The sequence below is a fragment of the Ascaphus truei genome, chromosome 1, assembly GCF_040206685.1.
Source record: "Ascaphus truei isolate aAscTru1 chromosome 1, aAscTru1.hap1, whole genome shotgun sequence".
NCBI lineage: Eukaryota > Metazoa > Chordata > Amphibia > Anura > Ascaphidae > Ascaphus > Ascaphus truei.
In genome coordinates this window covers 5568434-5589078 of record NC_134483.1, presented here as the reverse complement: position 1 = coordinate 5589078, position 20645 = coordinate 5568434, and the positions used below count along the sequence as shown (strand labels likewise).

At 45.8% G+C, this 20645-nt stretch overlaps 2 protein-coding genes across 2 annotated transcripts in view; both read left to right on the top strand.

Annotated features, from left to right (window-relative positions):
• The first annotated feature begins 1721 nt into the window (after window positions 1-1721).
• Window positions 1722-19369, top strand: LOC142469683 (uncharacterized). Its single transcript, XM_075576295.1, has 4 exons — window positions 1722-2636; window positions 6386-6693; window positions 6806-6910; window positions 15044-19369. Exons 1-4 carry the CDS (start codon window positions 2608-2610, stop codon window positions 15973-15975), a joined length of 1374 nt encoding a protein of 457 aa, XP_075432410.1. The 5' UTR covers window positions 1722-2607; the 3' UTR covers window positions 15976-19369.
• LOC142469066 (uncharacterized) overlaps window positions 2789-20645 on the top strand; it is a 144649-nt gene continuing 126792 nt past the window's right edge. The window contains exon 1 of the mRNA XM_075576059.1: window positions 2789-3070. The gene's annotated coding sequence lies outside the window, so the exon portion shown is untranslated. The remainder of the gene's footprint in view (window positions 3071-20645) is intronic.

The window sequence follows — 20645 nt, the reverse complement described above, 5'->3', positions numbered from 1 at the left end:
CTTTCCCTTCCCCTGACACGTTATTGCACTTTCCCTTCCCCTGACACGTTATTGCACTTTCCCTTCCCTGACACGTTATTGCACTTTCCCTTCCCCTGACACGTTATTGCGCTTTCCCTTCCCCTGACACGTTATTGCGCTTTCCCTTCCCCTGACACGTTATTGCGCTTTCCCTTCCCCTGACACGTTATTGCGCTTTCCCTTCCCCTGACACGTTATTGCGCTTTCCCTTCCCCTGACACGTTATTGCGCTTTCCCTTCCCCTGACACGTTATTGCACTTTCCCTTCCCCTGCCACCTTATTGCGCTTTCCCTTCCCCTGACACGTTATTGCACTTTCCCTTCCCCTGACGCGTTATTGCGCTTTCCCTTCCTCTGACGCGTTATTGCACTTTCCCTTCCCCTGACACGTTATTGCACTTTCCGCTGACACGTTATTGCACTTTCCCTCCCCTGACACGTTATTGCCCTTGTCCCACCCTTGCCCCTTTATTAAGTCCCACAGGCAGGGTGTGAGTGATATTTGGGGGCAGCAGAATTCAGGCTCAGGGCTCTGATAAGAACTTTACAGCTCAGCTCTGCTCAGTGGGGGTGGGGGGAGTCCTCGGTGTTGAGAGCAGTGGGGGGGGGGGGGGGCTCTGTGTGGGGAGCTCTGTGTGGGGGGGGAGCTCTGTGTGGGGAGCTCTGGGGGGTGCTTTGTGTGGGGAGCAGTGGGGGGGCTTTGTGTGGGGAGCAGTGGGGGGGGGGGCTCTGTGTGGGGAGCAGTGGGGGGGGGCTTGTTATTGTCTTGGCTGCAACTTGGAAAAGAAATGAGGAAATCAAAGCAATCTGCAATTCAAAGGCAAAAACAACAGCTCTGTTACTGCCCCAGCCCTGCTCTGTTACTGCTCCCGCCCTGCCCTGTTACTGCCCCAGTCCTGCTCTGTTACTGCCCCAGTCCTGCTCTGTTACTGCCCCAGTCCTGCTCTGTTACTGCCCCAGTCCTGCTCTGTTACTGCCCCAGTCCTGCTCTGTTACTGCCCCAGTCCTGCCTTTTACTGCTCCAGCCCTGCCCTGTTACTGCCCCAGCTCTGCCCTGTTACTGCCCCTGCCCTGCTCTTTGAGAGGGAGATTCATAGAGAACAGGGGATATATCCCAAGCCTTGTCTTGTTACTGCCCCTGCCCTGTTACTGCCCCAGCCCTGCCCTGTTACTTCCCCAGCCCCCTGTGAGAGAGAAAGGAGGGGTGAGACAGAGGGAACATTATGGATATAAGTTTAGTCCTTTAGCTGTATTAAAACCTCAGGGGTTATGTTATCCCCAGGTTACCTCCTTCATATCATTGGCCAAAAGGGAGCAGTGAGGGAGCAGGCGGTGTATACACAGCTACATGCAGAAGTAACTCTCTCTGCCTAGCACAGTGTCTGGGAAATGTTACTGTGCTGCTTCTATGTGTCACTGGTACTGAAGGCTAGAAAACTACAACTCCCATGATGCCCTGAGTGTGAGCATGCGCAGTAGGACATAGTGCTGTGACCCGGATGTAGCAGGCAGTGATACAGGGAGGGTGTGAGAGCTGCACATTGCCCTCACCCGGTAGGAGGAGATTACTGGTAATACAGATACTTCCATGTCTCAGTGCGCTTAGCATAGTGTGGGGACCAGTCCCAATTAGGGGCCCCTATAAATTACAGTCACTTATCTGTGTGAGTTAAGCCTCTCTGCCCTATCCAGTAGGAGGTTACAGCTCAGCAAGCATCTGATCATCTCCCCAGCACCCAGCCCTGCACCCACAGAGGGGAACCACAGGTCCAGTACCCATCCTGCACCCACAGAGGGGAACCACAGGTCCAGCACCCAGCCCTGCACCCACAGAGGGGAACCACAGGTCCAGTACCCATCCTGCACCCACAGAGGGGAACCACAGGTCCAGCACCCAGCCCTGCACCCACAGAGGGGAACCACAGGTCCAGCACCCATCCTGCACCCACAGAGGGGAACCACAGGTCCTGTACCCACAGAGGGGAACCACAGGTCCAGCACCCATCCTGCACCCACAGAGGGGAACCACAGGTCCAGCACCCATCCTGCACCCACAGAGGGGAACCACAGGTCCAGCACCCATCCTGCACCCACAGAGGGGAACCACAGGCCCAGCACCCATCCTGCACCCACAGAGGGGAACCACAGGTCCAGCTGCTGCCCATCCTGTACCCACAGAGGGGAACCACAGGTCCAGCACCCACAGAGGGGAACCACAGGTCCAGCACCCATCCTTCACCCACAGAGGGGAACCACAGGTCCAGCACCCATCCTGCACCCACAGAGGGTGACCACAGGTCCAGCACCCATCCTGCACCCACAGAGGGGAACCACAGGTCCAGCACCCACAGAGGGGAACCACAGGTCCAGCACCCACAGAGGGGAACCACAGGTCCAGCACCCACAGAGGGGAACCACAGGTCCAGCACCCAGCCCTGCACCCTCAGAGGGGAACCACAGGTCCAGCACCCATCCTGCACCCACAGAGGAGAACCACAGGTCCAGCACCCAGCCCTGCACCCACAGAGGGGAACCACAGGTCCAGCTGTTACCCATCCTGCACCCACAGAGGAGAGCTGCCGGTCCATGAGCTGTGACGAGAGGGTCCATGAGCTGTGAGTCACAGGGATCTCTCCCACATTGTAATATTTAGTTAGAGATGTTGTTGGATTAACCACTGAAGACTGTAATATACAGTAATGGGAATCCCAGCGTGTTGTGTATTACACATATATCCAGTGGGTTAGAGAGAGGCCAGCAGGACTGCACCTTGGTTATCTTGGGGAGGATACAAGACTGATTCACCTTTATATATTCTGCCCCAAAGTGGGTTTCATGAGATACTTTAATTAGTTGCATTGTCAGCGAGGGTTTGAATACAGAAGTGAAGGGGTTTGGTGACTATTGAGTGAAAGAGAGTTCCGTAGGGAGTGAGGGATTATGGGAAAGGCAGTAACATGGGAGAGGGCTGTATAGGTAAATGGTGCAGAGATGAGGCGTCCTGGTGTTGAGTTTAGGAGGCGAGTACGGGTGTAACAAGAGATCTGAGGTGAGATATATGGAGGTGCAGAGGAGTTTAGAGCCTCAGAGGACAGGGTTATAATTGTGTAGTTTATACAGAGATTAATAGTGTAGCCCTGTTTCCCCCCTGAACAAAGAAAGATACCGGTGGTGCCCTTTTACCTGTTGGCTCCCAGGAGCCTAAGCCTCCGCCACGGAGAGCCTGAGGTGATTTACTTACAATACGGTGCAGCGCCTCTACCTGGGAGGGATCACAAGGGAGTGGGAGTAGCCCTCACAGGACCCAATCACAATGAATACAGACACTTGTAAAATTAAATTGCATTTAATGTACATAACTCTTACCACTCTATTCTCTATAATGACTAAGAGTACAACTGCCCACGCACCCTGCAAGGCGTACCCCACACCGTGTCCACAGTACAACCCTTCCCACCCTTGTCCTGTCATCAGCGCTGCCACTATCTGTGTGTGTACTTTGTTGGTGCACTTATTAACGATACCTGCCCAGTGCTCCAGCACCTGGGCCCGCAGATATCTTCACTAAGGATTTGCCGATCCACGATCTCCTCAGCGATGTCCTGGAGTCTGCTGGGGCTGTTGTCCCTTAGGGGTGGTCCCACCCTGATGACATTCTCTTTCGCTACTAAGAAGGCCTGGTCCCAGACCTCTCACCGGGGTATTTAGCTTCTGCTGTGTCCCTCACTCTTCCTTCAGTACTAAAGGGGGCAGGGTCCCTATCCTAGGCCTGTCCCTATAGCAGCCACAAGATAAGTTCTAACTCAGGGCCTAGAGGGTTTCCTGGCCTAATGCAGAGGCTACTTGCCTCTCTGCACCTCCTTCCCCTATCCTCTCCTGACACCTACTGACACTTGTGCTCTCTTGTCAGCTTTCTACTTCCCTTTTTAGGAGAACCCTCGAATGCTATTAGCTATCTGACTGCATGTGGTGCCTCCAAGACTCATGGGATATGTAGTCCCAGCTCAGAGCCTCTATCTCATTGGCCCTGCTTTGCGCGCTTTGTCCTGCGCATGCGCAAGCTGTCTGAAGATCGCTGCGACTCCCGCACTACTGCACATGCGCGAACCTCGCGCAACATGGCTGCAAACTGTGGCACCTACCGCCGAGAGCCCCCGGCAACGCCCCCGCAGCTCCTTGATACACAACGGGGGTCCCTGCTCTCCGCGGAGGTCGGGGGGGAGGGGAACAGAAGACGTGGCTACATCAAGAAGCCATCAGAGACATTGCAAGAGGTGAGAAGCAGAGACGGGTCTAGAAGAGCAGAGGGGTTGAGCAGCAGCATTGTGAATGGATTGTAAGGTGGAGCTGTGAGGTAGGAAAGTGAGATTAATGTATGTTGCAGTAATCAATACGAGAATAAGAGAAAGTATAATGCATTATTGGTGTATTAGCCGTGGGACAGAGAATGGGAGTCATTTTATAGTATTGTGAAGGAAGAAATGGCATAAATCACATCACACCTCATTCACTAAAAAACAAATCTCTCTCTTCCTCGTCAGTACTACTAATATGGCAACGTGTCCCAATCCTGACCCCATCCACACACCAAACCTCTCATGTCCCACACACTGACCCACAGTCTCATTCTCACCACCCACTGCTAATCACTCCAACCTCTTCCCCATTACACCTCTCGCTGCCCTTTTCCTGTGACCTATGGCCTGCTCTCCCCCACTGCTCGTGCCACCCCCCTTACCTTGAATCAACCGTCAAATGAAATTGCGGGGTCGTGACGTCACGTGACCCGCGGCATCATTTGACGCATCCCCTGAAGCCACCTGAGTCAATGTAAGCGAGTTACAGATGCCTTGGGCGGTTCCCTGGCATTTATTTTAAGAGCATGGGACCTCTGTAAACGCCGCGCCCCCCCAAAAAAAATCTCGCTCCCCCCAGTCTGCGCACCCCTGCCCTATGGAATGCATGATCTGCCAGAAACAAACTCTGCAATAAATGGCCTGTTCATTTCCAATTCTCTCACCATGCTAGCTATTACGTAAACCAGGCCCACCCCCTCAGACAGCGCCTCTCCTGTAGCACTCTCTACTTGGGTCTCTCCCTCAGACACCGCCTCTCCTGCCGCACTCTCCTACGGGGTCTCTCCCTCAGACACCGCCTCTCCTGTAGCACTCTCCTACAGTGGTCTCTCCCTCCGACACCGCTTCTCATATAGCACTCTCCTACGGGGGCCTCTCCTGTAGCACTCTCTTCGGTGGTCTCTCCCTCAGACATTGCCTCTCCTGCCGCACTCTCCTACGGGGTCTCTCCCTCAGACACCCCCCAGCCCAGGGAATAGACCCTGGTAGCACACTACTTTTCCCACACTGCTCTTTTCATGTCTTACCCCCATTTCCCTCCCTCTCTTTTGCATACTTTGAATTCCACGCTGAACATCTTTTCCCCCATTCCCGCTGTGTCACTGTCATCCACCATCCTCCTGGATCCAACTTGTTTACAACTTTGCAGCCTGGCTCCCTCATTTCCACTCTTCTGACAGCTGGGAGACTTTAACATACGTATTGACAATTCCACTTCAGCTGCCCATCTTATCTCTCTAATGTCTGTGTAAAGGTTCATTAGGTCTGCGAACCATGCCCACCTGGGCCAATGAGGCGCTATCAGTATAAATTTGCATGGTCTCCTGACTTTGGTTATCACCATCGGGAGTAATAGAATGAGAGGCGAACACGTACGAGAGGGAACGTCCATATGACTAACATGGCGTCCCAAATAGTAGCCTCGGGATCTTGGTATCTGGAGCCAAACTGAGCAACCTTTTGTTTCCCCAGAAGCCATGAGGTCTATTAATTGAAGGACCCATCAATGTACTATGTCCAGGAATTTCTGCGGACACCGTTCCCATTCTCCTGGCAGGACAGCTTATCTGCTCAATAAGTCTGCCTTTTATATATTTTTGTCTCTTGAAATATATTTAACTGAAAGATGGGGAACTGCGTCCAGCAAATCTCCAGATCCTGGAGACCTCTCTGAGATCATTTACACTGTGTGCCCCCTTGTCACTTCTGTGACATTGTCGACAACATTTTGAATATAAGGTCTTTTAGGACTGGACTCATTCTTTGAATCGCATAAAGTAGTGCACACGTCTCCAGGATGTTGATAGGTAACTTGGTCTCCACTGGTGACCATTGAACTTGGAACTACATGTTTTGGCAGAAGGCCTCCGATCCTGTTAGACTGGCATATGTAGTAAGCAGATTCCATGTATGTGGAACCACGGACCTTCCTTTCTGATGGTTCTTTCGCTTTTTTTATCCAAGAAAACAAATCATACTAATTACATTTCTTCTTCTCTTTTATACAGGCACAGCTGTCACCCAACAAATATAAACCGAGGAACCTCCTATCTCAGCACCTACAGAGGAGCACTGCCCACTACCAGCATGGACAGAGGCACACTGCCCACTACCAGCATGGACAGAGGCGCACTGCCCACTACCAGCATGGACAGAGGTGCACTGCCCACTACCAGCATGGACAGAGGGGCACTGCCCACTACCAGCATGGACAGAGGAGCACTGCCCACTACCAGCATGGACAGAGGGGCACTGCCCACTACCAGCATGGACAGAGGAGCACTGCCCAATACTACCATGAATCAACACTTGTTAAGTGAGTTTAGTAGATATTTTGGATATCAAATACCAGTATCAGAGGTGTGAAGAGCCCCCACTCCCAGCTTTACATGATAGATTTTCCTTTTTCTCGTTGGCATGTTTTCCAGTGATTGTACCGGAGAGGTTAGAGATTAAGTCAGAGAAAGAAGAGCTGAACACTGAGGAACATCTGACCCCAATAAAGAGAGAAATAGATGCATTTGCTGTCGTGGGTGAGTACCATAATATCCTTTTGTGCAGACCAAGGTTATCTAGTTATATAGTATGGTCACCTTTAGGGGATATTCAGGGTTAATTGCCTCTCATAGGAAGTCCCTACGCCTGCTGAGTATTCTGGAACAAGCCACATACAGCAGAGTTAGAGAAGCAATATGTCTCTCCCACACCAGTATAAAGGTTGGTAATGCGGAGTTATGGGTCTCTGACCATCAATTGTTGGGCTGGGTCGCATATGGAAAAAACAATACCATTTTTCAAGGGCACCTTCCACTGTTTGGCCTGTGTATTCTGCCTGTGCTCTTAGTCCATAAATGTGAAGATAATGCGGAAACTTCTGTAAAATGGGGAGGCTGACACGGAGGTGTGTTCAAATGGTATAAATGGTCTATTATGAGCGCAGCATCAATACCAGTAATATAGCCCGCTCTGTCCTTTGCGTGCAGGACAAAGCAATCAAGGGTACTCTTCTCTGATCAAAACAAATCTTATTCAGGGCTTATACTTATATCTTAGAAAATCTGTCACACTAATCATTGTTATTATAGCATTTTCTCTGAGCATACTCCAAATACCTGCATTCTTTTACACCTGTATCCCTTTGTATATTGTTATCTGTTGCTGAGCCTGGCTGTGTGGGATACGCGGTGTAAGTCTGGCTGTCCTGTCTTGTCAGGAATTCCAAGGTTGGCTTTTTCATGTTGCCTTGTCTCTTTGAGACATTACACCATTACTTGCTGGATCCCACTGGCCAAGTCTTAAACAGTCTCTCTTGTTACCCAGAGTCCTCTAAGAGTAAAGTCCATGGGTATTTCAGATCCAGAAATTACTCATGGGCACACAGAAAAAGAATCCCCTTTATGGTGCACCGCAAGAGAATGTTTTAAATGAATTGCTTTAAAATAGCTTTATTAAATCTAAATTTTAAAAGAAGGGCATTTGGGAGGACATACCATTTTTAATTTAACTCAAATTGTAACAAAATAAGAAAAGGAAGCAGAAACCACATATGATTGTTCTCCTTGAGATGGTGTTCTCCTTGAGATGGTGTTCTCCTTGAGATGGTGTTCTCCTTGAGATGATGTGCCCCTGTTATGGTCACAGGGTTAACAAGGTCCTGATCTAGTCACAAGCCTTAATGTGATGTTCCCTGCTGTAGTTAGAGTTGTGTTTAGTGTCTACACTTTTGTAGAAAGATAGTTACTAACTGTATTTATAACTAACTAGAACATGGCCATCCACATACTAAATAAAAATAAAATAGTCCATCGCTGGTTTATCAAAGTTCTGGCTAGCTGTACTTCTAAAACAAATCCACTTGTAGATATAATGTCAGTGTATCTATACTGCTGCGATTCGTAATGTATATCAGTCTTGGCTGCAGAGCTGTTACAGCGGGTTAGAATTCTTGCACTGCTACAAAGAAGGTACTATAAATTCTGGGCCTCGATCAGAAGGACTTGGGCTCCCAAGCGACGCTGTTGCCTGCTAGCTGGGATATACAGGCATACCCCGGTTTAAGGACACTCACTTTAAGTACACTCGCGAGTAAGGACATATCGTCCAATAGGACTGTCAGCACATCCTGAACAGCAATACCGGCTCCCTACCTGTACCGAAGTTGTGCGCAAGCAGGGAGACTATAGAGCCTGTTACAAATGCGTTATTTACATCACTTATGCACGTATATGACGATTGCAGTACAGTACATGCATCGATAAGTGTAAAAAAGGTAGTGCTTCACTTTAAGTACATTTTCGCTTTACATACATGCTCCGGTCCCATTGCGTACGTTAATGTGGGGTATGCCTGTGTTACATACATGCTCCGGTCCCATTGCGTACGTTAATGTGGCGTATGCCTGTAGTCTATTTCATTCTTGATTCCATTGGGCCAGCTCCATGATAATTTTCTATTTGGAATCTTCTTGAAGAATACATTCATGATGTAGAAGTTTTCACATTCTGAACCTTTTACTAATCCATCTCCACGTTCATTACTGTTACTGAAATCGTACTTGCCAACCGATACTTCTTCCTTCTGCTGCGGATCAGATCTTTGTATTGAAATCTCCCATAACGATCTTGAGGTGACAATTTCCTTTCTGGTTAAGTTAGTTGATATCATGGTAGAAGTCTTCCATGTCATTGTCTATAATTGACAAACACACTTGTGTGAAAAAGAAAGTACACCCTCTTTGAATTCTATGGTTTTACATATCAGGACATAATAACAATCATCTGTTCCTTAGCAGGTCTTAAAATTAGTTAAATACAACCTCAGATGAACAACAACACATGACATATTATACACCGTGTCATGATTTATTTAACAAAAATAAAGCCAAAATGGAGAAGCCATGTGTGGAAAACTAAGTACTGTACACCTTATGATTCAATAGCTTGTAGAACCAGCTTTAGCAGCAATAACTTGGTAATCGTTTTCTGTATGACTTTATCAGTCTCTCATCGTTGTGGAGGAATTTTGGCCCACTCTTCTTTACAACGTTACTTCAGTTCATTGAGGTTTGTGGGCATTTGTTTATGCACAGCTCTCTTAAGGTTCCGCCACAGCATTTCAATCGGGTTGAGGTCTGGGCTTTGACTGGGCCATTGCAATACCTTGATTCTTTTTCAGCCATTCTGTTGTAGATTTTTTGGTGTGCTTGGGATCATTGTCCTGTTGCATAACAATTTAGGCCAAGCTTTAGCTGTCGGACAGATGGCCTCACATTTGACTCTTGAATACTTTGGTATACAGAGGAGTTCATGGCTGATTCAATGACTGCAAGGTTCCCAGGTCCTGTGGCTGCAAAACAAGCCCAAATAATCACCCCTCCACCATCGTTCTTGACAGTTGGTATGAGGTGTTTGTGTTGATATGCTGTGTTTGGTTTTCGCCAAACTTGGCGCTTTGCATTATGGCCAAACATCTCCACTTTGGTCTCGTCTATCCAAAGGACATTGTTCCAGAAGTCTTGTCTTGTGGTTTGTTCAGATGCAACTGTGCAAACCTAAGCTGTGCTGCCATGTTCTTTTTAGAGAGAAGAGGCTTTCTCCTGGCAAACCTTCCAAACAAACCATATTTGTTCAGTCTTTTTCTAATTGTACTGTCATGAACTTTGACATTCAACATGCTAACTGAGGCCTTTAGAGTCTGAGATGTAACTCCTGGGTTTTTTGCAATTTCTCTGAGCATTGCACGGTCTGACCTTGGGGTGAATTTGCTGGGACATCCACTTCTGGGAAGATTGGCAATTGTCTTGAATGTTTTCCACTTTTGAATAATCTTTCTCACTGTAGAATGATGGACTTTAAATTGTTTGGAAATTGCCTTATAACCCTTCCCAGATTGATGGGCAGCAACAATTGCTTCTCTAAGGTCATTGCTGATGTCTTTCCTCCTTGGCAATGTGTTAACACACACCTGAATGCTCCAGACCAGCAAACTGCTAAAACGTCAGCTTATAGAGGTGGTCACACTTGCTGATAATCAATTAATCAAGGACATTTGATTAGCAGCACCTGTCTGCTACTTAGCATCTTAATTCCTATGGCAGCAGTAAGGGTGTACTTAGTTTTTCACACATAGCTTCTCCATTTTGGCTTTATTTTTGTTAAATAAATCATGACACGGTGTAATATGCCATGTGTTGTTGTTCATCTGAGGTTGTATTTATATATTATTATTATCTCTTGATGGTTTTTGATCAGCACCCAATAACCTTTTTTGAAATATATTTCTAAATATATGATTATATAATTCTCTTATAGAATATTATATACATTAGTTTTATTATGATATATTTTGATTTTTTTTTTTAATGGTTTAGATGTTATTAAATGTTTCAGTGTAGGGCACACAATTCTTAGACACTCTTCAAGATGTGGGCTCAGAGCTAAGGTTCACATTGTCTCTTGTAGTCTGAGAGCCCCAATTTTGTTGTGGAGAGAGATACTGCAGGAAACTGTCTTCCAGCACCACAAGATGTATGTATGTATGTATGTATGTATGTATATTTTTATTTATATAGCCCCACCAATGCTTTACAGAATTACCAATACGGTATATGGAGATAATAAACAAAGTTTCACAACTGCGTTACACAGGAAGTTAAAACAGTGAGGACTACAGTCCCTACATACAGAGCTTACAATCTAACTGCAATAATGAGTGATTTACATGTAGCTCTGGTAAGAAATGGGGCTATACATCTGTCCTCCTCCTGGTGTAAGCCCTGGTAAGGGCAGGCTGCCAGGAGTTATCATGGGTTTCCCCCACCTCAAGCACTGCCCTGAGTGGTGGAGGTAGGCCACCTGACCCTGTGTGGAAGGCAGAGACACAGGGGCAGTAACTGCTGATGTCATGAAGGGCAGGGCACTATCTATTTAGTGTGTCAGTTTCAGTGAGTTAGTGTGAGTAGTCTGAGAGAGTTAGAAGTGCATGGAGTGCACAGCTGGAGAAGGAGAGCCTACGGCCTATGATTAGAGCTGCTAGAAATATGGTGGATAGGTGGCCCAATTCCTCTCACCCTGTTTAGGGGGTGAGGGAAGAGCTAGCCCCACCCTGGGTGCCCTTGGCCTGGGGTGGTGGCAGAGAACAAAGATACCATCCTGAGGGAGAGCAGTTTGGGAGAAGAGAGACAAGCTGTACCTGACTGTGATCCTGCTGCTATTCTGCTGTGCTGTGACAATAAAGAGCTGCTGCTGCTTTTAAGAAAGACTGTGTGAGACTGGAATCCCTCGTCCCTGAGTGGGGGATTCTCTGGAAGGATTCCACCCTACGTTCCTGGGGCTTACCAGAGATGGAGGCACTGCACCATTAAATGAGACGGAGGCATTCACCCCAGAAACCTTGTCCTGTCATCCCCCATACCATCGCGGGAGACTCGGGCCCTCCTGTTGCCAGCAGGTATGCACCACACCAAGACACGTAGCCAGACCCTAGTACAGAGGGGGGGCCCGATCTGTGATTGGCCCCGAGAAGAGGGGCTACATACAGAATACAATAGGTGCAATATCAAACATTTTGAAGGTGCAAGAAAGTGCATCAGAAGTGCAAGGACTAGCCACGTGCCCAGACTAAGTGGATTTTTTATTGAAGAGACGATATTTCAGGCATGACTTGAAGATGGGTGGAGATGTGGATTGGTGGAGGAGGAGGAGGGAGTTGCACAGCAAGGGAGACAAAAGTAAGCGCAGTTTAGGTGGGAGAATACTATAGAGACAAATGGAGCAGGAGAGTGCGTTCAGCAGAGATAGGAGGGGTATAGCAGAGTTTAATGGGGGAGCAACTGAAATTATCTTGGGATAAGAGGGGCAGAGACAGACTAAAATGAGAGTGGGATAACTAACGGTGCCATTTTAAATAAATTAGCGTTTGGACAAGGGAGGGCCATACAGGAGGAAGTTGCAAAATATGGGATATGAGAGTTTTAGGGAAGGGTAGATAGTGGAAATGTTGCTTAGGGAAAGTCTGTAATATTTAGCAACAGCCTTAATGTGAGCAACGGAAAGGGACAAGTCAAATGTTTAACCAAGGCGGCGTGCTTGGGAAATGAATGGTATTGTTATTGAGTAAGACAAAAGGTGACACAAAATTGACAATTGGGCCTGGTATGTATGTATGTACGTACGTATGTATGTATGTATGTATGTATGTCTTTATTTATATAGCGCCATTAGTGTACATAGCGCTTCACATTATATGTTCATGTTGTCTTCTCCTACCTATCTTTACACTATAGAATACTGTCTGGTTGAGTTACATAGTAGATGAGGTTGAAAAAAGACACACATCATTTCTGTGAAACACCCATACAGTAGTATAAAAGTTTAATAATGTATACAGCGTATCTGTCTGTACCCACTATGATAAAACTATATTAAAAAAGGTAGAAACCCCTACAACAAATCACTGTGTATTGCACTTGCAATGCTTTTTTGGTTGCCACGTTTATATTCAGTGATACTGCCCTAGTATAAAAGTGTGCAAATAATGTATATGTCTCTATGTGCCCACTAAGATTAAAATATGTATTTAAAAAAGTAGAAACCCCTGCATGACGAGTTTCTATACACATGATGGAATAAAATATTAAAGTAGAACATATTACAGTTTTTATTATAATGTACACTGTATGTCTGTGCTCATTATGATCAAAATAAAATATCTAAACAGTATTACATTTTATTTATTTTTTTAATAGTTTTTAGACTTTAATAGACATCACCTGGCTTGATTTTGACGGCTTGAATTCTGGGAAAATAATTGTGAAATTATTTCCTGTACACTATAAATATACAAGAAATAATGAATGCTTAAAGTACAGTATGTGTATGCGTAGTCTATAGAACGCATAGGCGGGTCTTTGAATGTAGGCACATGTGTGGTCTATAGAACGCATAGGTGGGTCATTTGGAATGGCAGTTGTACTGAACAGTACTGTATGTAAACGTATATTTACCTTGATTATGGTTGGGGCAGGTACTCTTGGAGCAGATACTCGGGTGGCGGCAGGTAGTTGGGATGTAGGTGCAGCTTTTTTTTCGAATTGGTTGGTCCTTACTGGTAATGGTATTGGGGCAGGTACTCGGGCGGATGCAGATATTCAGGTTGGAGTAGGTACTCAGGTGGAGGCACATTTGAGGGATTGGTTTGGGTAGGTCTATTATTCAATCTTTCTCCCTTTAAAGTTGCCATTATCGAACATACCCATCCATGATGTGTGCAGTGCCCAGCAGCTGTCCCTCTTCCCGGGGCGTGGAGTTCTTTTAAGCATTAATGATTGCTTTAAGTTGTGTCAAATAGAATTCTTCCAGTCTTTTTGGTTTGGTGTTTTGTTTTTTGTAGTATGGGTACTTCTCAACGATATACAATACAATACCGGCTTGAAGTTATGCCTATTGGATATATTGTGAGTATAAGGAAAGTGCCATGTACAGTACAACACAAAAGGAATGAGACAGATTAGGTTAATGCAAAGTGGTTTTTAATACTGCTGCGGCACAGTTTATTCGAGCATTTGCCCGTTCTGTGCCGCAGCAGTAGCCTGGCGCGCGCCCGAGAGTGACGGGCGCGCGCCGAAGCAGCGGAAGAGCGCCCTCCGATCGGGGCGCTCTCCCTACCGCTGCCGGGTCCCCCGGAACCCCCTGCCGCTGTCCCGCGATCGCGGGACACCAGGGCTCCCTCGGGGAGCCCCTGGACGCGCGTGCAGGGGGCGCACGCTCCCGAAGAGGGGCGGCCACTAGCAAGCCGGGAAATCTCCCGGCTTGCGGATCTGGCCGCAGTGTGATAAACTGTGTCGCCAGTGTAGTGTGAAATTGCTACAGTACAGATGTACAAGGTCATTAGACAAAGAAGTGTACATTTTATCTTCTCTTCAGACTCCTGTTAGGTTATTATTGAACTGTAGCATTCAGATTATCATAGGAGAAGATTTCCGGTGCTCCACCTGCTGGCCACGCACTGAACTGCAACAACACAAATAATCCGTCTGACCACAATCGAGGTTCTGCGGCTCAGCTCAGCCATACCGCAGATGAGGACAACAAAGTGCTCATACCGCATTTTTGCGTGACTGAACATAAATCACCTTATACTGCATGTCCAAGTTCCACCAATACTAAAGTTAGACAACAGATACTTCTCCTATATTTGTATTTACAGCATTTTGATCTAGAGGAAGGCAAACAAAAAATCCCAGTGAAACATTATCCAATGGTGTCTCAAAGTTGATATAATTAACTCACTAGTATGATAGACCAGGCGTTCCTTAACTTTACTTCTCATGGACAATGTCAATGTTAATAATGATTTGGAGGATGTACAGTACATGTACAGTTATATAATTTGTATTTATTACTGTATTGATTATGTATCAATATTAATTCACTGTATGAGCTGTTAGAAACACATTTTAGGTCTTTGGGAACCACCACGAAAGTGAATGGGGGCCCTCTAGATATCCAAGGGCCCCACTGTGAATAGAGTAAGGAGACAGTTATGTTAAATAAGTAGTGTTATAGTTAATTCTTCAAAGTACAGTATTTATTAGTAATTTACTTGCAGTAATTTGTTTTACAGGTTGGAAACATTTGAGTTTTGTCTTTTTTGTTTACTTCTCTTAGAAAACTGTCTGAATGATGAGCAGAACTGGAGTGGGAAACGGTTAAGTACTAAGAACAACCTCCTCAAACATCAGATTATTCCTACAGGGGAGAAACCTTTCACATGTACAGAGTGTGGGAAAAGTTTTTCTCTGAGGAGCACCCTCCAAAGCCATGAGAGGATTCATACAGGGGAGAAACCTTTCATATGTACAGAGTGCGGGAAAAGCTTTTCACAGAAGAGCATCCTCCTCAGACACCGCAGGATTCATACAGGGGAACAAGGTTTCACATGTACAGAGTGTGGGAAAAGGTTTTCTTGTAAGAGAAACATGCAAATCCATGAGCGGATTCATACAGGGGAGAAACCTTTCAAATGTACAGAGTGTGGGAAAAGTTTTTCTCGGAAGTGCAGCCTCCAAACCCATGAGAGGATTCATACAGGGGAAAAACCTTTCGAATGTAAAGAGTGTGGGAGACAATTCACTGATGTCAGCCAAATCCGCCAACACGAGAGGTTTCATACAGGAGAGAAACCTTTCATATGTACAGAGTGTGGGAAAAGCTTTTCACAGAAGACCAACCTCCTCACACACCACACGATTCATACAGGGGAGAAAGGTTTCACATGTACAGAGTGTGGAAAACAATTCCGTATTCAGAGCCACCTCCGCCAACACGAGAGATTTCATACAGGGGAGAAACCTTTCACATGTACAGAGTGTGGGAAATGTTTTTCTTGGAAGAGCAACCTCCTCATACACCAGAGAATTCATACAGTGGAGAAACCTTTCACATGTACAGAGTGTGGGAAAAGCTTTTCACAGAAGATCAGCCTCCTCATCCACCAGAGGATTCACACAGGGGAGAAACCTTTCACATGTAAAGTGTGTGGGAAACATTTCCGTACTAGGAGCTACCTCCAATCTCACGAGAAGATTCATACAAGGTAGAAACCTTTCATATGTACATGTGTGGGAAAAGATTTTCTCGGAACAGCAGCCTTCTCAGACACCACAGAATTGATACAGGTGAGAAATAATTCGCTTGTTCAGAGTAGGGTTGGGCTGTTTACCAGTAGCAATACTATGGTAATAAAAATGGCCAAAAACGTAATACTTTCAGAGAGAGGAGGGAAGCGGGTCTGGAAGCTCCATGGCTTTCACATGCTGCAGATTCAAGTAATCCTGTTGGTAATCTCACACCTTTCTCCCCTCCCACATGCTTCTCACCCCCTTCCTTTCCTTTATGACTCAATCCAGAGAGGGAATTGGAAAGAATACACCGCACTCAGTCAGCAAGAAAGGCAGAACCTCTACATAACCGGAAAAATAAGATTCTTCAAATATAACAGCACAGGGACTATCAGAAAAAGATGCAAACTCGTGAAATGGAGAGATGATATTCAGAAAATAAGTTTGAAATTCTTCATATGGTACCTTGTTAAAATTGTGGTTCTGGAAATCCTGAACTCTTTGAGGTGGAGGTCAAATCATTCCTTAAATGTAAAGAATTAGCTGCAGGACCTTCCACAAGATCAGTCCGAATTTCAAAGATGAACTTTCCTGTCACGGGAGACCAGTTTTATCAACACCTTTTTATACCGGGATCATTTGATTGAGCAAAGCAAGGAGGTAAAATAAATTGTAATTTATTTCAGGAAGAGACATAGACACAATGTAACACAATTTACACAGTTAACGCACTTACTGGGAACGGGGCTAACAAATAAAATCTTTCTTTAAATGAAATTGTCACAAACAACCGCTGTAGGAGCCCTTTTCAATGACCGGGAGGTACTCATGAAAGTCCTGGAACGCAAATCTGCATGCAATCCCAGCCGTGACTGCTATGTTCTCAAAAGCAGGACTTAGAAACTTTTCTGACTCAAAATCTCTGAAGCTCTGAATGTATTCTTCACAGGGCATCTTTGAATTTGCTGCTGATGGTTTGGCGCTTGGAATCTACTCTCCTGATTGGCTGCAACGCTTCTTATGGGTTTCAGTGTCCCATTCAGAAACCACTACAACCAATCAGTGCGTGGAAATTCTCCTGCCAGCCAATCACCAATTTTCCGGTATTCTAAAGCCGGGTGGGCACCTTTTCTCATTCTGCTAAGGGGCATGCGCCAACCTGGCACCTCTGCCTCTTAGCATATTGAGCCCACCCGCTGTCCAGGCTCCACAGAGTCTGGGTTTGGGGAAATGGTGGCCAGATAGCCCTGTGTTAGCCCAGGATGGAGGTGCTCAAGTATAACTGCAGTACTCCTCCTGTTCTAACACCTTGGCATCCCTGAGGCTTTCAAGTCTGGACCCCGCATAGACCCAGAGGCACCAAGCTTGGTAGCCATCTGGTCCCTCGGAATTCTGGACTCGGAAATCCCACAGTTCATTGACAGGTTATCAGTGCATATACGTATTAAACATAACTAAAATATACTGTTCCCTGTATCTTGTGTGTTGAAAAGGTGTAAGTCCCCGTTCTTGTGCCGGGGATGGAGTAAGGGGGTTCACTGCCTACACTTACTTGCCACATCCTTGCCCCACTCTAGAAATGACTTTAACCCTTTGCGGTCCTATGTCGGAATATATCCGACAAAATATTTTACTGCTTGTGGTCCAATGTCGGATTTCCTAGTGACCGCTAGATGTCGCTATTGCACAAAAAATGGCACGCCGAAAGTTTTATTCTGAGGAAGAATTAGCCAGTATATTAGAACAGAGTGATTCTGAATGTGATTTTAGTGATGAAGATGATTATAACCCTGGTAACACAAGTAATTCAGATTCAAGTGACACAGAAAATGAAAATGTCAGTGATGCAAATGAAAATGCTGTGGATGAAAATAAAAATGTTGAGGACCTACCTGCTGAAAATGTGCAAAATAAAATAAATAATTGGAAAATGTACTTTAGTAATGATCCTAATTTTCCATGACACCGTTTTACTGTTCCCAGCCCTGGAGTTCAAATCCCAAATGGTACGTGTGAAAAGGAAATTGATTTTTTTTTTTAGTCAGTTTTTTACTGACCAGCTACTGAATCAAATTGTCACCGAAGCAAACAGATATGCGATAGAGAAAATACAAAATGTTTCTCCTCTGCCTCAATATTCCATTTGGAATACTTGGAAGGAGGTGAATTTGATTTGAATAAAAGCCTTTCTGGGCGTTATAATGAATATGGCTCTAAATTCAAAATCAGAGTTGAAAGAGTTCAACCAAAATTGGCTCAATCGCATGTCCTTCTTTACTGATGTGTTTTCAAGAAATAGATTCTTACAAATTTTCTGGATGCTCCATTTGTGCCCTCCACCACCGCAGCAGCCAATGATGATTAGACCTGGGGGGAGTAAAATTAAAAAAATGTGGCAGACTACATAAACAAAAAGTGCAGTGACCTATTTATACCTGGGGTGAATATAGCAGTAGATGAAAGCACCGTTGGATTCAAGGGTAGAGTACAGTGGAAATGTTACAATCCACAGAAGCCCGCCAAATGGGGATTTCGAGTTTTATTGCTTATGTGATAGTGAAACGGGTTACCTAGTAGCATTTGTTCCTTATTTCGGCAAAACTACTAGAGAGTTTAGTTCGCCCTGACCTTCCATTTACTTGTAGAATTGTCCTTCATTTGTGTGATATGTTACTTTTAGTGTCTCACGGAACAGGTTATCATGTGTTTACCGACCGATTTTACACAGGACCTCAACTTTGCGAAGAACTATTGCGCCTTGGTACTCACACCACTGGCACTGTTATGACCAACCGAAAAGGTTTGCCACAGGAAATGAAGAGCAAAACAATAAAAGTGCACAAGGTCATTGCATATCAGAAGGATTATAAAATCATGGCCCTGCAATGGAAAGATAAAAGAATTGTATCCATCTGTTCAACGGTGTATACTGTGGGCACAGAAGAAAGTCAACGTACAGTTGTCAAAGGCAATTTAGTAACCATTTCAAAGCCAGCTGTTATTTCGGAATACACCAAATACATGGGCGCTGTGGACAGAGCAGACCACTACTACGGAAGTTATGCCTTTCTGCGAAAGTCGGTGAAATGGTGGAGGAAAATGTTCTTTTGGCTGCTTGAAGTCGCAATAGTAAACAGCTTTGTGCTATATAATCAAGACCGAAAGCAGAGAAAGTTGAAGGTAGTTACTCACAATGGCATTGATTGAGCAGCTCGTTGGGCAAGTTCGAAATGTCAATTCACGAAAGCGGGTCAGGCCATCAACACAAGACACTGAAGACCGGCTAAATGGTAAACCGCACCTCATGGTGAAAAATGAAAAGAACACTACCAAAGATTGTGCCGTGTGTAGCAATAGAAGAATGAAAGGTCAAAGACGAGAAACTGCCTACTGCTGCGGCCGAGTTTATTCGAGCATTTGCCCGTTCTCGGCCGCAGCAGTAACCTGGCGCGCGCCGAAGCAGCGGAGGATCGGGGCGCTCTCCCTCCCGCTGCCGGGTCCCCCGGAACCCCCTGCTGCCGTCCCCCACATCGCGGGACACCAGGGCTCCCTCGGGGAGCCCTGGACGCGCGTGCAGGGGGCGCAGGCACCCGATGACGCGTGACCGCGCATCGGTGATGCGCGGCACGCTGAGGGAGTGCGGCTAGCACGCCGGGGCATCCCCCGGCTTGCGGTGCTAGCCGTGCTTCAATAAAACGTGTCGCCAGTGTACTTCTGTGAAACTTGCCCAAGAAAACCTGGCTTACACCCAGGTGTATGTTTTAAAAAGTTCCATAAAATGAAAAAATATAGAGACTAACATAATATATGGTTTTAAAATAGTATTTATTGATTGCTTTGTAGTTATAAGAAAATATAACTGTTGTATAAAATGTAAAAGTATATGGGTTTTTTTTCGAAAATTAAATTAGGCCTGCTGGCGCACTTAGTGAAAATGTATTGGACCGCAAAGGGTTAAAACTTTTACACACACAAACCACTCACAGCTTCATCATATAGCTGGAGCATCCCCTGAACTCCTATACTAGGTTCAGGGTAACGGGGCATGTACCTGGGCATCCACCTTATACTAGGGACCCCATGTATGTTGCAGGGATACATTAACCTCTTATGCCCCATTTACCTTGTCTGGATCGTGCTGCACAGGAATCCTGACGGTGAGTCGCGAGAACGTTTTCAGGGTAGGAGTTTGCCCGGAGCAATGTGCTTTGATATATCCGGGAATCTTACTTGATTCCTGGATACATCGTTGGGGTATCCTGTAACTCAGGAACCCCGATACATAGACACATTCTGTAAAGACTTTCTCCGGCAAACCCACCCTGAAACTTACAGCCTAGAAATCTCCCGGTCCCAGCACCCCGAGAGAGGCAAAACACAGAAAAATCTTTAACGTCGCATAATTTGCGCACAGTCACAGCAATGCATTTCTGACATCTAGGTCCAAGAGCTTACACTCTAGGACCTCAAAACACGGGCCAGGGGTAACCAAGTGGGCGTAACCTTTATTAGTGAGCCTGGTTACCCCTTCACCGTCACATATCCTAATTAAAGTTTCATTAAAAGTCTATATAAGACCCAGCTTTTACATACATACAGTAAAGACTTTTCTTCCATGTTTTTTTAAAAGAATTCCAAGTTTTGCAAAT

Coding starts and splice junctions, on each gene's coding strand:
- LOC142469683 (XM_075576295.1), top strand. CDS start 2,608: ATGAGCTGTGACGAGAGGGTCCATGAGCT. Junction 6,694..6,805: donor CATGAATCAACACTTGTTAA/GTGAGTTTAGTA, acceptor CATGTTTTCCAG/TGATTGTACCGGAGAGGTTA. Junction 6,911..15,043: donor AGATGCATTTGCTGTCGTGG/GTGAGTACCATA, acceptor TACTTCTCTTAG/AAAACTGTCTGAATGATGAG.